The 14,707-nt window shown below is 51.6% G+C and overlaps 5 protein-coding genes across 5 annotated transcripts; 2 read left to right on the top strand and 3 right to left on the bottom strand.

Moving 5' to 3' along the window:
* Positions 1-89: 89 nt before the first annotated feature.
* On the bottom strand, positions 90-3,247 carry ASPZODRAFT_115979 (hypothetical protein). The gene is made up of 7 exons (XM_022721126.1): positions 3,153-3,247; positions 2,668-3,062; positions 2,462-2,614; positions 1,775-2,396; positions 1,463-1,723; positions 941-1,398; positions 90-862 (listed from the first exon to the last, which is right to left on the bottom strand). Exons 1-7 carry the CDS (start codon positions 3,199-3,201, stop codon positions 281-283), a joined length of 2,520 nt encoding a protein of 839 aa, XP_022581565.1. The 5' UTR covers positions 3,202-3,247; the 3' UTR covers positions 90-280.
* A 191-nt stretch (positions 3,248-3,438) lies between these two features.
* ASPZODRAFT_115977 (hypothetical protein) lies at positions 3,439-5,597 on the top strand. The gene is made up of 10 exons (XM_022721125.1): positions 3,439-3,799; positions 3,846-3,893; positions 3,955-4,033; positions 4,134-4,138; positions 4,172-4,273; positions 4,322-4,395; positions 4,455-4,590; positions 4,657-4,747; positions 4,804-5,067; positions 5,128-5,597. Exons 1-10 carry the CDS (start codon positions 3,720-3,722, stop codon positions 5,539-5,541), a joined length of 1,293 nt encoding a protein of 430 aa, XP_022581564.1. The 5' UTR covers positions 3,439-3,719; the 3' UTR covers positions 5,542-5,597.
* On the bottom strand, positions 5,551-8,885 carry ASPZODRAFT_115976 (hypothetical protein). The gene is made up of 2 exons (XM_022721124.1): positions 8,826-8,885; positions 5,551-8,773 (listed from the first exon to the last, which is right to left on the bottom strand). Exon 2 carries the CDS (start codon positions 8,663-8,665, stop codon positions 5,699-5,701), a length of 2,967 nt encoding a protein of 988 aa, XP_022581563.1. The 5' UTR covers positions 8,666-8,773; positions 8,826-8,885; the 3' UTR covers positions 5,551-5,698.
* A 232-nt stretch (positions 8,886-9,117) lies between these two features.
* ASPZODRAFT_131983 (hypothetical protein) lies at positions 9,118-11,120 on the top strand. Its single transcript, XM_022722895.1, has 4 exons — positions 9,118-9,523; positions 9,584-9,848; positions 9,916-10,296; positions 10,357-11,120. Exons 1-4 carry the CDS (start codon positions 9,426-9,428, stop codon positions 11,032-11,034), a joined length of 1,422 nt encoding a protein of 473 aa, XP_022581562.1. The 5' UTR covers positions 9,118-9,425; the 3' UTR covers positions 11,035-11,120.
* A 370-nt stretch (positions 11,121-11,490) lies between these two features.
* On the bottom strand, positions 11,491-14,270 carry ASPZODRAFT_65157 (hypothetical protein; the record flags this gene model as incomplete). The annotated part of the gene is made up of 3 exons (XM_022729281.1): positions 11,491-12,176; positions 12,229-13,924; positions 14,007-14,270. 3 exons carry the CDS (start codon positions 14,268-14,270, stop codon positions 11,491-11,493), a joined length of 2,646 nt encoding a protein of 881 aa, XP_022581561.1.
* Positions 14,271-14,707: the final 437 nt, after the last annotated feature.

Genomic DNA, 14,707 nt, shown 5'->3' with positions numbered 1-14,707 from the left:
CCGAGGCATCGTTCGATGTTATAAATACCCGTTTTACGGCTACACGGCTTATATGCTTTTAGAACTATATACCACAGTTATAATATATAAATCATGCAAGGGGAGATATCATGTTTTCCAATGAGAAAGAGTTGAAATGTCTGAACTTTGGAGAGTATATATTATATTCTAGGATGATGGAATGGCTGAGTTGAATTCGAGGGGAAATGTGCAAGGTATCCAAAATTATCTCGAAGCATAACCTCATGTATAAATGCTCTACCATCAGTTAGTGATATGCTCAACGAAACTGGGTGAAGGGGAAACCTGCCTCTGTAAATTGGTTCACTGATAAGCCCGGCTCCGCCATCTCGGCATCTTTTAGAAACTCAAGAGGCATCCAGACTAGATGGCCTTTGATCAGGTCGAGCTTTTCTCTAACAATATTGGATGGGAGGAATGGGTCGAATAAATGGCCCTGCTTGTTCTTAACACCACGGGGCCGAAAGCTTTCGTAGTCTGCAAACGTTTTGATCCCATCATCTGGGTCCGCTCGGAACAAGAAACGGAAGATCTCTGTGTTGGTGGTCGCTTGGCTGGTCCAGGTGTTCCAGAGGTCATCACCAAGGGGGTCAGCAACGAAGGCGTCTTCGGGTCCCTCCAGCACTTCGTTCAGACATACGTCCGGAGGCTGCGCATTGGGAGAATGCGTAGCGTCGAGATCTTGAGCAGGCAACAGGCCAAGATGCTCCCTCCACAGCTGTCGTCGCAAGGTGGCCGCATGCCGGCCCGCCTTGTACGGCTTGCCTTCCATAGTGCTGTCAATGAGATCCTGATCCTCCATGACAATAGCAAGTTCGCTGTCATGGTAACCGAGTTGAGACTATATTTCCCGTTAATATTATTGGATGAAATTGAAAGGGCATCTGGCAAAACAAGAGGAAAGAAAAGGAAGGATTACCCTGTCATTAATATTGGCACTCCCACAGATGACGATTCTGTCATCCACAATGCACACCTTGCTATGAACGTAGAGTTCCTCTTGAACGAAGTTCTCCTTCTCGTTCTCTAAATCGCCTTCCCAAGGCTCATCTGACAATTTGCCACCATTCAGCATTGTAGTATGCGCAACGCTGTCTTTGCTGGTGACGACATCCACGGCTCTCTCTTCGCGGTATGCTTCAAATTTTCGCATCTGGTCAACGTGCCGCTGTTTCTCTTGGTCCCCATCATCGTAGCTCTTTTCATTCTTGTCACCCTCATCGCCTATAGAAGGATGGATACTCTCAGTCATGATGGACTCTGCGATTCCTCGCTGGATATCCTGGTATTTCACCCCCGATGAATTCTCTTGCTCAAGCAAATCTGGGGTCCTGTTGATTCGATCGAAAGCACGGAGATTGAAAAAGAAGATATGGTCTAGAGGGTTTCTTTTCTTTAATTTCCAAACACTACCGATCAAAAGCAAATGTTCTGTACTTACCTCTTGGGTTCACTCCTTGCGCTGCGATTTGACCCATGATTGAGTTCTCACCGCGCAAAATTGACTTGTATTGATAGTCCATTATTGCACGAGTGCCGGTAGCAGCAGAATCTCTCAAGTCTCCCGCAAATCCTGGGATTGCCGGGATCACGATTATGACCCTGAATTTCCGGCCTTCCTTACCCGCTTTAACACAGGCCTCGGCAATAGCGCCTCCAATCGTATTATGAATGGGGGATTGCTGATCCCCCGTAGCAGTGACTAGTCCTTGTCAATAGAGAGATTCCTGAGTAGAATGACAAGAAAACCTACTGAAAAACTGGTTCTCGATGTAGACGTAATGCTTAGCGTTTCGGATCACCTCACAATAAGCATTCAGAATGCTATGCTCGACTAGAATGCCGCTGCTCCAATCAGAGCTACTGCGGACTATCTGTGCTTTCACCGACCCTTGGATACCGGTAGGTTTGGTGCTCAAGGGAGAAAGCGGGTGCTGGATATAATCGCCACATGGGTGTTTCGGACGCTGGACGCCAACCAGGTCCTCATCATCACCCAAGCGACCCTCGAGCATGAGCCAGTCCACTTCATGGGATCGCTTGTGCTTGTCTCGTTTGACAAGATTCCATCTCAGGACAAAATGTTCTGCGATATCATATACGCAATCCCCCATGAGACCCATGGCGACGTCGTGCCATGGCATCCGGCCGTAGTCCGCTTTGCTCAATTCATTTTGCTGCCACTGATGAACACTTTGAAAATCCATGATTCGATTGTTGTTAAATTCTTGCCCGGGAAAGATGTCTCCTTGGATATTCAAAGGGTGAACGTCAGCCAAGGGATGCTGATTGGCGTCCCATCTACCAAAGCACAGATCGATGCCACCAATAAAAGCGAGAGCATAATCGATCACGATAAATTTCTCATGATGTGCCTGGTTATGGAAACCATGTTAGCTATCTTTCTATAGCAGCAGTCTCGCGGGGGATGGTTTTTTACCCAGTAGAACGTCATATCCGCTGCATTTTCAAAGATATTATGGTCAGGATGGCGCAGCACTCGTATGTTACCATATCCAGGGGTCCCTTCCGGACAGAGGTTGGTTAAGGCATGCTTGGTATGAGCCGAATTGCATGTAAGCGCTTGGTTTACCTGCACACGAGTTATCAGATAGAGGAGATTAATCCAACTTCTCCTACCCTCACCTCCTTGTACACGATGACATAGATCTTGACACCGGCTTCTGCCCGGCGCTTGAGCACCTGATCGAGTCGCCATTCCTGATTGAAAAACGGTGGGCGTCGTAAAAACAGCTCTGGTGACAGCCACCAGTCGGCAATGTAGATCGTCTCTTTGGCGTTCTCTAATGCCACAGACACCGCCCACAGATAGTCCAACCCATCAACATACCACTTCACCCTGTTACCTTCGTGAATCGGAGCAAACGAATTGAAGCGATGGGACTCAGCAATGGCGCTTCGCTTGTCGTCCGTTGCCTGTTCGTGGGCCTCGTCATGGCGGTGGTTCGGATTGATCACGTTGAAAAACTTGCCGAATTTGTGTTTCATATGGGACGCCTGCACCCTGGCTTCATCTAAATCTGCTCCAAACCATCATTAGGTAGTACCATCACCCTTTGTCAGTCCAAGATGTAGCGCTCTAGGATGAAGGAGGAGGGGCAGGAAGCTACCCTTCAACGACTCCTCCAGCTGGTCCTTTATCTTGGAGAACGCATTCATTATGTACGCTGGCTCGACAGAGAGCAGTCTTCAACATAAAAAAAAACCAAATCAATAAAATGTCTGATATTGTAGGAGGAAAGAGCAACGGTGGTATTCTGTATTATTCCCAAAACCCAAGAGGAAAGAGCAACCCAACACCGCTACGGAGCTCCTTCTCTCCGTCTAACCCCATCGGGCCGTTCGATGTCCCGCGCTAATGACATCACGAGTCTGTCTCTCCACCGGGATTTTGTCTTCTGCTGCAGTTTTTGTGCAGGAAGGCGTTTCCAGCGATCTACAGTTCGTGTCCCTGTCGAACTGCGTCTACCCTGTCGCTTTCTTTCCAATGGGAGCTCCCTTTCTGCGGCCGTGGTTTTGGGCATCCCTCTTATCCACGGATCAGCCCCGCCATTTTGATCCACACCGGCGCACGTCAGATCTAGGACTGCGAACCACGCCAGGGGACTTGGTCGTTCTGAAACCGTGTCGGTCGATCGAAGTGAGTCGATAAGTCTCAACAGACGGCCTCGGCGATCATGAACTCGAGCCGAAACATATACAAGAATGAGGTGGATTTCCCAGCTCTAGCGTTGCAGTCTGCAGAATTCGCCAAATAGTAAGTATACGCTTTGGTCATTGAAGAGGCGATTAACAAGTTCCAGCCTCAAGCCTAATGGGCAGTTAGATTTCAATGACCCGGATGCCGTCAGGTAGATCTTTTCACGTTCCCGACTGGGTACTGGGTACTATTTAGCTAATAGGCTGGGACAGGCAATTGACGAAAAGTCTTCTAGAACGGGATTTTGGAATCAAAGTTGACCTCCCAGACGACAGGCTATGCCCGCCTGTATGCACTGCTTCCCTATATATATATTTTATAGCCTTCCATTTTTCCTTTGACTGATAAATTTTAGGTACCAAATAGGTATGATAAGCCACCCGAACCTTGGCCAAAGTCTTTTAAATATTTCTCATCTCACCTGGTCATTAGACTCAACTACATTCTCTGGCTGCAAGATCTTCTTGACACCACGGGAGACGAGTATCGTGATGGGTATGATCCCGATAGGGATGTGCTTGGCCTTGATATGTATGGTAACGCGCTGGGACAATACCTCAAACAACACTGACCTTATAGAGGGACGGGGTGCTGTAGTATCTATCCTCTACTCGGCTGTTCTCTACGGCCACGATGGAAGTTTGCGGCGACTGGTGAGTATTATGTCACAGGGAATGAGTGATACATCAAGGCCACCTACTCACTAAAATAGACATCGACGATGCCAACTTTGCAAATGCGAAGAAGAATATCTCCCAGAATAAATTAGAGTCACGAATTCGTGTGGTGAAAAACGACCCTACGGACACCCTCATTTCACTGGATGGGAAGTTGGCAGATATTGAAAGGTACTCAAACCGTTCATCCCCCGTCCATATCCATAAGGAATACCTTCAAGCTAAGCGTGTCATCAGCCTTGATTTCACCATGTGCAATCCTCCTTTCTATGCATCACAAGATGAGATGGTTGCCTCTGCGAAAGCAAAAGAGAGATCACCATTCTCTGTACGTGATATATCTCCGTTTTCTCCTGTTCAAGACTTTTCGCTTACATGGGACAGGCATGCACTGGGGCAGAAGTCGAAATGGTTACCCAGGGAGGCGAAGTGGAATTTGTGTCCCGCATGATCGAGGATAGTCTGCGCTTGCGCGAGAGAGTTCTCTGGTATTCCACTATGCTTGGAAAGCTTAGCAGTGTCTCTATGATCGTTGAGAAGTTACTGAAACACGGCATCCAAAACTATGCCGTGACGGAATTCGTACAAGGGTTCAAGACACGCCGATGGGCTGTGGCATGGTCATGGGGTGATCTAAGACCAACAATGGTACGGTTGGCCGCATTTATTATTTCGAATTGTTCTAACCGACCTTTTCTTCTTTGATAGAATGTGGCCCGGGGAATTTCCGGCTTTCCGAAGCATCTCCTCCCCTTTCCCTCAGAGTTCAGCTTTGATATTCCGGAAGAGTCCATTGATTCTGTCGGTCAAGCCATTGACCTGGAGCTCAGTAAACTTCCCATTCAATGGAATTGGCGAAACAGCATGTCGGTGGGTGTTGGTTTTGCTATGGAGAATGTATGGTCTCGGCAGGCGCGGCGAAAGATGCAGGCTTTGGCCGCTGATGGTCAAAAGCACGAAATTGACGAAGATACGGCGGCACTGGGGTTCAAAATTCACCTGAAACACGATGCCCTTGAGGAAAACGGCGTTCGCGTTCTAGTGAGATGGCTAAAGGGCAGAGACAGCGTACTTTTTGAAAGCTTCTGCGGAATGCTCAAAAGAAAGGTCGAGCGGAGATAGAATAGAGATAGAAAAGTTTTATCGGAAAAGTAGAAATTTCCAAACATTAACTAAGATAACATGGATAGTAAATGTTTTGAGTAGATTTTTTTTCTCATCAGTAAACTCTGTATAAAGTATACTAGACGATTGGCAGATCTAGAATGCATTCCATGCATTATTGCCCCCCCGAGACTTCCGACTGCAGTGCCTTCAAACGTGCCCATCCATCGCTATCCTCCCAGAACTCCTTACCCTTACCCATGATGCCGCGGACGGCACTGCGAGCCTTGAACCTCCAGTCCTTGGCGACGAGCTCTGCCTCGCCCTCGGCAACTGAACCTGGATGACCGCCGTCCTGAGATTCCTTCTCCATGGGCCCGTACTTTGCGTAGCCGTTGCGCACGAGCCGTTCCGTGGCGGCAACGATCTCGGTCCATTTCTTCTCCTCGCCCATCTGGAAGGCGCCCTGCGTCGACGAGGCAACGACGGCGCGCCATGCCTTCTCGTGGGCTTCGAGGGCCTTGGAGGGCCGTCCGCGGAAGAGCTCTACCCGGCCGACCAGCAGCCACAGCGGTGCCGAGTGCGTGATAAGCGGGACGACGCGGTCGTCGAGCAGCGAGATGATCTGGCCCGGGGTTGTGCCGCTGCGGAGAATACGCGTCGTGGAGCCATCGCCGGTCTCTGTCTCCATCGGGATGAGAAGGTTCTCGTATTCGTAGTTGGTCACCAGGTGGTCGACCAGCATGCCGAGGATGCGCAGGTCGATGCATTTCTCGCCCTTTTTCGCCCCGACGATCTCGATCACGCGCCGCTGCGCGTTGACAATTTCCCGGAGCGGCGTGTACGGCGGCGGGATGGACGCCGCCACCGTGAGAAGGTTGTCCCAGATGCGGGAGTCGGAGTGCTTGATCTGGGCGGCGCGCTGGAGCGCAGCCAGGGCCTCGCGCTTACGCTTGTACGGCTCTTCCTTGGGCTCTTCGGTGCCTTCATCGGGTTGCTGCTCATCATCATCGGCGGACGAGGGGGTTGGCTCCGTAGTAGCAGCAGTTTCACTAGGCTCCGACTCCGAAACCCGTAGCATGGCAGCTGCAAGATTACTCCAGGCTTCGGCGTCGGTGTCTTCAAGCTGGACGGTTCGGGTGAATGATTGGATCGCCTCTTCCCACTTTTGGAGTTCCAGCTGGACACATCCCAGCGCAAACCAGGCACCGTGGTTCAAACGGTTGATGTGCAGACTCTTGAGATACGCCTCTTCGGCCTTCTCTGGCTGTGGGGGCTTGGTCATGAGCCAGTGGCGGGCAAGAGACCGCTGCGCACGAGCGTAGCGGTTTTTGGACACGTCCCACGCACGCTCGTACAAGGCCGGGTCTTTGTCGATATCTCCCAGGATGCAGAAAAGACGGGGTGCGTTCGCAGGCAGGAGGGCCAGCTCGGGTCCCTCGTACGTGTCATCATCATTCTCTTCGTCTTTATTAGTAGGCTCGTAGAGCTGCCTGCGGACGAGACTCCTGGCTTTGTCCTCTCGCTCCGTGGCGGCATAGCAGAGTGCGACTTCGGCCCACATATGCAGGCGTTCGTAGATCTCGAGGGCAGTCCGCAGCCCGCCGAGATCCACCCATCTCTGGGCTAGTTCAGCCTCAAGACTCCAGCGAGTGGAGAAGTTCAGCAGCCAGATGTATTCGAGTCTTTGGTCGGCTGGCGCTGACTCCGATTTCTCAGGTCTGGGCAGGAAGGTTGTAGGTTGCTCGTCTTTGGAAGCATCCACCTCAGTGTCGAGCGTGGCAGTGTCTGCAATCACCTGGTCGACAAGTGCTTGCATTTGTAGAACACTCCGCTCGACGGTCCGAGATCGAAAGCCTTCCACTCGGCTTCGAACTAGGAGAGCTTGGGTATAGATCTGCCAGTTGGAACTGCCGCCCTCCAGAACACGGGTCGCATACGGAAGCGTCTCCTCGCGCGTCAAACCATGTTCGGGAGACGTGTTTGTGATAGCCGAGGCTAGAGCAAGAAGGATCGCAGAGTCGACGGGGTCAAGTAACGGTTGGTTCCCAGGATCCAGAGAGGCCAGCGCAGATGGCAGGGACGACTCTTCTTGCACAGTGACTGATTTCTCCTTGGTATTCTGGCTGTCTTCCTTTGTAAAGGAAATGGCCTCCAGCAGGGTGTCATCGTTGAGATCTAGTTTCTTGGGCCCAGAGGATTCTTGCGACTGACTCTCTGTTGTCTCCTTGGGTGGACTCTCCGCACTTTGGGCCAGCACGACCAGCTGGCTCACGTCGCGTTCCTGGAACTTGGTCCGTTTCCCCAGTCTTCCTGTCAGTGCGAACTCAAATCCTTTCACTGCTGCCGCCCGCTCAAGGTCAGCTCGGGCCTTTGCGTCAAAGCCATGATGTGTGTGAATAGTTGCTCTTTCAAGGAGAAACCTCCCTTTCTCCTCTGTAGTCGATGGTGACTGAGACGGAAGCATGGTTTTAGCAAGCACATCCAGATCCACGTATATGGCGTCCTGCAAAGTCGTCGTGACTTCCGAGAGCATCTTCTGATGGAGAAAGTTGACTCGCATCCTCGCCACCCTTGCCAACAGAGGGCTGTTGTCCTGAACTAGGACATCGGCATCAACTAAGATAGCCTTCGCTACAGAGAAGAGCTCAACATTGGGCGTGAGCTTATAGGCTGCTTCTCCATCGACAGAAAGCTCTCGAATAACCTGGTCTCTAATTCCTCTCAAGGCCGAAGCGGTGGTCCGCAGGACCGGCGGCAAGACAGTTTCTGCCGGTGAAAATTCCAGCGGAGGGCCAGTCACATTGGACTGTAGGAAGCTGAAGAGCGCTGCTAGACCGATATGCAGCAGTTGCGAGCGTTTTGCCTCTACCGTGAGATCATCGGTCTGAGCCAGGAAGACTGCTTTGACCTTCTCCGTGACGAATGCAGTGTATGATACATCCTTGCTAGACACCTGTCCCAGCGCGCTCTGTTCTGCGTCGTTATGTCCAAAAACCTCCTTCGCAAGAGACAGCTGCAGGACTGCGAGCGCCTGAGCGGATGTCAGACGAACAGGGTCGTATTGCTCCCTGGACGGCGAAGACAGATCGAACATCGCATCCAGGGTCGTGGGATGTACAGATACGCTATCGGCAGCCATTTTTATCGGCTGTATCTAATTCAATAGAGATGATAATAGAATAGACCGTTTTGAAGCGAGTTCGTGGGGGGGGGGAGGGGGCCGTGACTGTCTCTTCTCGTACACTGACTGCCTGATTATTAGCTTGCCTCGGACGACTCTGACAGAATCAGACACTCACCAAGCCCTCAATGCATCATACAGCACGTATTCCACCGCGTCGTACTTTGCCTGGTCCTCGAGATGGAGTGATCATGGCAAAAAGCCCTTTTTTTTGTGATCGATAATCGTCCAGAAAATTCCGCGATGGTGGGGTTGATAAGGTGCGTGGCATTTGACTCCTGCGGGGTTGATCCCTGGCGATTTTCAGTATGTAATGGCTGATATCCACGCACCAGGGATATAATGACACTCACCTGCCCATTGTTAGTACGAATTGCTTCACTCCGGAGAACCTCCGCTATTAAGGGACTGACTCCCTTCCCAGTGAGCAGAAACACAGCCACGTCACTTGTGCCGGCGAGATTCCGAACAGAAATGGGCCGTTGTCTCATCAGGCTAAATGCCTTCTACAAGGCTGACAATTTTCCGCGACTGAGATCGAAGAGAGAGAGCTCATACCCCGCTGATATTTACCCGAAGTCCCGGTTTCTGGGCTTGAGAAAGACAGTATTTAAATGCAGAGGGATGTGTCTTTCTTAGTCTGTCATACACCAGCAGTCAGTCAGGAGACCCTGTTGGTTAAAGATACATAGATCCAGTTCCCAGTGCTACACACATCATGGCAACGGGTATTCTCAAAGTTCAGGGCGACAAGATCGTGGATGGGAATGGAGACACGATTGTTCTGCGTGGAGCAGCCATCGGAGGCTGGATGAAGTAGGTACCTGGCCTTGTTCTGGGAGGTTGGGCAAGTCTCACAAGATATTACAATTACAGCATGGAGAACTTCATCACCGGATACCCGGGCCACGAGTCACAACACCGCGCGTCGATGTGTGAGGTGCTAGGCAAGGAAAAGTACGAGTTCTTCTTCGACAGGTGGCTGGAGTACTTCTTCACAGACGCCGATGCCAAGTTCTTCGCAGATCTGGAGTTGAACTGCATCCGGATCCCGTTCAACTTCCGTCACTTTGAAGATGATATGAACCCGCGAGTGCTGAAGGAGTCTGGGTTCAAGCACCTTGACCGGGTGGTTGAGATTGTGAGTGAATCCCGAATCGGGTCTCTTTCTCTCTCTCCTCTACCAGCTTCCTCCTGACAGCGAACAGTGCGCCAAACACAAGATCTATACTATTCTCGACATGCACACCGCTCCAGGTGGTCAGAACCCGGACTGGCACTCGGACAACCCGACCAACTACGCGGCATTCTGGGAGTACAAAGACCACCAGGATCGCACCGTCTGGCTGTGGAAGCAGATTGCAGCTCGGTACAAGGGGAACCCCTGGGTTGCTGGGTACAACCCGCTCAATGAACCCTGCGACCCGCAACACGTGCGCTTGCCGGCTTTCTACGAGCGGGTTGAAAAGGAGATCCGGGAGGTTGACCCCGATCATATTCTCTGGCTGGATGGAAACACGTTTGCTATGGAGTGGAGAGGGTTCGACAAAGTTTTGCCCAACTGTGTCTACTCCATCCACGACTATGCGGTATTTACCTTGTCATATATGAAAAAAAAAAAAAGAAGTGCCTAAAGCTAACAAAAAAAGGCAATGGGATTCCCCTTTGGAGAAAGATACACAGGGACAGAGACGCAAAAGGCGACTCTCGAGCGGCAGTACCTCCGCAAAGTCGATTTCATGAACGAGCACAAGACGCCGATCTGGAACGGCGAGTTTGGCCCCGTGTACGCCAACCCGCAGATCGACGGGGACGCCGCCTCGATCAACCAGGAGCGGTACAACCTGCTGGGCGAGCAGCTGCGGATCTACGACAAGTACCAGATCTCCTGGTCCATCTGGCTGTACAAGGACGTCGGCCTGCAGGGGATGCTGCACACGAGCCCGCACAGCAAATGGAACCAAACCATCCAGTCCTTCCTGGAGAAGAAGAATCTGCTCTGGCTCGACGCGTGGGGTCGCCGGCCCTCCGAGGGTCCCAAGGCGGCCCTGAAACCACTCATCGAATGGATCGATAAAGTCAACCCCATTGCAGGGCGCGAAACCTATCCCACTCCCTGGAACACGGAGCGCCATCTGCTCCGCGCCGTCTTCCAGACTTTCCTCGCTGCCTCGTTTTCTGACGACTTTGCTGAGCTCTTCCGTGGAATGGACGAGGCGGACCTCGACGCCCTCGCGCACAGCTTCCATTTTGATGAGTGCGTGCAGCGGGAGGGGCTGAATGAGATTCTTAGACAGCATGCGCACCTCTCAAGAGAGAGCAACTAGCTAGCTAGGTAAACTTTCTTCTGCTCGACTTTCACTTATATAGTAGATAATTCATTCATTCTTAGACGCGAGTGCCCTAGTATGCTCATACTTTTAAAATATCTATTGCAAATGCATCGCAAATGCATCGCTGGCCCACGGCATGCTGTAATTTAGGTACTGAATCTGGAAATTTGTACAGGTGGTCCATCAATGCAAGGACAAGACAAGACTTTGATATCGTTGTCTGCAGGGTATCTGACACACCAAACGAAAGGACCAAAAAAGAGAAGAAAAGAAAGAAAAATCCTGTAAACGCTAGAAGTCGAACAGAGAAAAAAAATGAGCTTGGAGAGTATGAAACATGAGGCGCTTGTTCGTATAGACATGGGAGTCAAGTTCATACGGCTGTATGCAGTGCACTCCTAAATAAAAAACAAAAAAGAAAAAAAAAAAACCTAGGCAAGGCAAGATAAATCACCAATCCTGCCCACGGTCTCTCATTAGAATTTCAATCGCCTCGTCTTCGGGGACGGGGTTATCATTTAGTTCCTTGACACACTGTGTCAGGCCCTCGGCGGCCTCGTCGACCTGCTCGGCACTCCAGCCTGTACAAGCCATGACCATCCGCCGATAGTTCTGACCCAACACCACGTTCTTTGATCTGAGACGTTCCACTTCGGCCATGATCTCAGTGTTGAATTCCTGGTACGGTTTGACCCGAGCTTCAAGGATGTTGACAGATGGTAACGACCTCAGATACTCTATTTGCTGCTCAGAAAACCCACGGCTGGGGTCAAAGTCCGCCGAGAAGATCGTTTCGAATTCCGTCAAATCGACGCCTGAGTCTTTGTCTGCATCACCCACCAGAACCGTCTTGGACGGGTCAAATCGATCCTTGAGTGTGTCTTTGAGAACACCCATTAGGCCTTCTGCCGAGCGCTCCAGGTTTTTGATGCGCCGGTCCAACTCGACCCGGTCTGTGGACTTTCGTTTGAGATCATCGAGCTGCTTCTGTTCGATCTGTCTGGCCTTGGCGCTTTCGCGAATCTTCGTATGCCAATGGTCGAATTTCTCCTGCTTTTTCGTGAGGTTTGATGCGAGCTCACGGTCAAGACCGCCAAGTGTTTCCTCAACTATGGCGCCGATCTGAGAAAGAGTTGCTGGTCGAAAGTTAGATTTAATACTTTTGTGAATCACATGTCAGGGGCATACCATCTAAAATCTCTTTCTTCGTCTTGGCCAGCTGGTCCATGAATGAATCACTCCGGTTGCCGTTGGTCTGGGACTGGGAATTGCCGTTCACCATGTCGACACCCACGCCATAGTCTGCAGGCCTCAGTCCCGTGTGGTTAGGTATGTGGGGGTCTGCGCCCACTTCCAGAAGTTGGGGGACAAGGACAGAGCGTGCGCGCCCTGCGAGGTTAAGCGCGGTGTCGCCTTGATCGTCTCGCAGATTAACAATCTCAGAGATGAAGCGGCCGAGAGTAATCACCTCAGTAGCCTGTGTCCCATCCCCGGCTATGCTGTTTGACGATGGCTGGGGGATAGCAGTGCCTCCGTGTCGGACTATAAACTCCAACAAGGATTCCAGGTAGTGTTTTGCGGAGACATGGCCTCCCCCACCAGTAGCTGCCATCACTGCGATATGATGGAGAACTGTACGCCCGCTGTAATCAACCATGTCGATGGTTGGAGAAAGCACCTGCAGCAAACGCGGAAAACTCCGGTAGTCAAGGTTGTTTCTCGTCCCCACCGACTTCTGCAATGCGGTCTCACCTGCACCGTTCAAACGAAAGATACTCACCCCCTTTTCAACAAGCGCGTGGACCAGCGGCATGCGAGCCAGCATGGCTGCCCAATGCAGGGCGTTGTTGCGATATTCATCGAGCGGGATCTCCAGGTCGTCACCAGTGAGCTGCATAAGGGCAGGATGATTCGAGAAATCTTTGGTACGCTTGTCCAAGAACAAGGTCATGATCAGTTTCATCTTCTGGAACCGTTCCGGCGTTGCTGCAGGCCCCAGAGCCTCGATACCGCGCCCGGGTCCATCCACCGCGGAAGCCGTGCCATCCATGTCTTGGTAGAATGAATCGTTAGGTTCCGTCGGTGTTGGCTCATGCATGGAGAGGCTTGACGGTTCGCGAGGCAGACCGAACGAACGCCCGTGGTTTGAAGATGAGCGAAACCGTTTGCGAGGCGGCTCTATCGGATCTTCGTGGTCGATGCTCCCACCGTCGTGGGAGTGGAAGATCCCACTGTTCTGGATATTACTTCCGAACCCACTGTCAGACGTGACGCTGTACATGCTGGGTTGACTGCTCATGGCGGCAATCTGAGACTCTTGGCTACTCATCTGGTGAGAAGGTTTTCGCATCATGCTGGATCGTCGGCCGTCGACACCCTTTGCCGCTGGGGACTCGAAACGGGCCTTGCTCATCGCATTGACGGCGGTTGCAGCAGTGCGAGAAATGTTCTGGAAGAACGTTCCCTGCTGGGGCTGGATGATTCCGCGGCTGTCCATACCATTGACGAGTCGCTTGCGTTGAGCAGCCATTGCTTGCTCCTTAGTCGGGGTATCCAGATTGGCCTGTCCCGATCCGCTCGCCCCATCGGGACCCATGTCATATTCCAACAGTGGCCGCAGCAATTCCTCGACATGGTATTCGCGGCAAAGCTCCACACCTCGTTGATAGTTGACCCAAGTGCCCTGGTATTTCCCGTATCCGCCTTGAACCTTTTCATGCTCGCCGGCAGCAATTTCTTTCTCCAACGTTTTCGTCCGTCGCGCTTTGACAACACCGGCCACCTTGAGGATCTGAGTAGCATTGAGCCACGAGTCGGAGCGTCGTTTCATGACAGCGACCCCGTTGACTTCCATCTCATAAACTGACACATTGGAGTAGACGGCCTAGACATGAAAAAAAAAAGAAAGAAAGAAAGTCAGTACAGCTATTTCGTCGTTACTGACTACCCAAAGACGTAGGACAGACCCTGTATATTTGAGGCCTGTATTCTTGTGGATACGGCGCCATTTGCCCAAACCCATTTGCTTCCTCATAAGCCCCGTAGCCGACTCTAGACTGAGGCATTCCGTTCGCAAAGCTGAACGACATGTTCGATTGCTGGGACGCCTTCGGCGTAGGGGTTGCCCGCGGAGTCGAGGCCGCCGATTGAGAAGCGTTGAACGATCCCATGTGGGACTGTGACAGGGTAAGACCATTCCCAGACCCCATACTGCCCTGGGAATATGACATGGATAAACTAGGACGCGATGTATGATGGCCGTTCGAAGCCATGAGGCTGATTCAAAGTCACCTTATTGGTCCTCTCGATACCGAACGTGTACACATACAAAACGTAGGGAGGATGCCGGGCTTTTTCTCTTTCTTTTTTTTTTCTCTTCGTTTCTGTCGATATTAGCAGACAGCACAGCCCATGACTATGACACAATCTGGCCGCATCAAGCCCTCGCGTTGCGTTGGTGGGGAGGAGAGATAATACCGCTTATTCTCTGCGCAGACGGCGAGAGAGTCGCGCGGAAGGAGGTCAGAGAAAGCGCGTGGCTGGTCAACGCGCGAAGGAGCCTCGTGGGATGATCCAAGGGCGCCCGCCAATGCAAGAGCCTCAAACAAACAGCGGTTCACAATGCAAGAAGTGTCAATAATACTCTTCGGCCTGTAAAATCTCCGCC

Source organism: Penicilliopsis zonata (assembly GCF_001890105.1).
Source record: "Penicilliopsis zonata CBS 506.65 unplaced genomic scaffold ASPZOscaffold_6, whole genome shotgun sequence".
Lineage (NCBI taxonomy): Eukaryota > Fungi > Ascomycota > Eurotiomycetes > Eurotiales > Aspergillaceae > Penicilliopsis > Penicilliopsis zonata.
The sequence above is the reverse complement of the archived record's forward strand: the minus strand, read 5'-3'. Positions and strand labels throughout refer to the sequence as shown.

Coding starts and splice junctions, on each gene's coding strand:
- ASPZODRAFT_131983 (XM_022722895.1), top strand. CDS start 9,426: ATGGCAACGGGTATTCTCAAAGTTCAGGGCGACAAGATCGTGGATGGG. Junction 9,524..9,583: donor GCCATCGGAGGCTGGATGAA/GTAGGTACCTGG, acceptor TTACAATTACAG/CATGGAGAACTTCATCACCG. Junction 10,297..10,356: donor ACTCCATCCACGACTATGCG/GTATTTACCTTG, acceptor TAACAAAAAAAG/GCAATGGGATTCCCCTTTGG.
- ASPZODRAFT_115979 (XM_022721126.1), bottom strand. CDS start 3,201: ATGAATGCGTTCTCCAAGATAAAGGACCAGCTGGAGGAGTCGTTGAAG. Junction 2,615..2,667: donor ATGTCATCGTGTACAAGGAG/GTGAGGGTAGGA, acceptor ACTCGTGTGCAG/GTAAACCAAGCGCTTACATG. Junction 1,724..1,774: donor CATCGAGAACCAGTTTTTCA/GTAGGTTTTCTT, acceptor GACAAGGACTAG/TCACTGCTACGGGGGATCAG.
- ASPZODRAFT_115976 (XM_022721124.1), bottom strand. CDS start 8,665: ATGGCTGCCGATAGCGTATCTGTACATCCCACGACCCTGGATGCGATG.
- ASPZODRAFT_115977 (XM_022721125.1), top strand. CDS start 3,720: ATGAACTCGAGCCGAAACATATACAAGAATGAGGTGGATTTCCCAGCT. Junction 4,274..4,321: donor GATGTGCTTGGCCTTGATAT/GTATGGTAACGC, acceptor CTGACCTTATAG/AGGGACGGGGTGCTGTAGTA. Junction 4,591..4,656: donor AAGTTGGCAGATATTGAAAG/GTACTCAAACCG, acceptor GCGTGTCATCAG/CCTTGATTTCACCATGTGCA.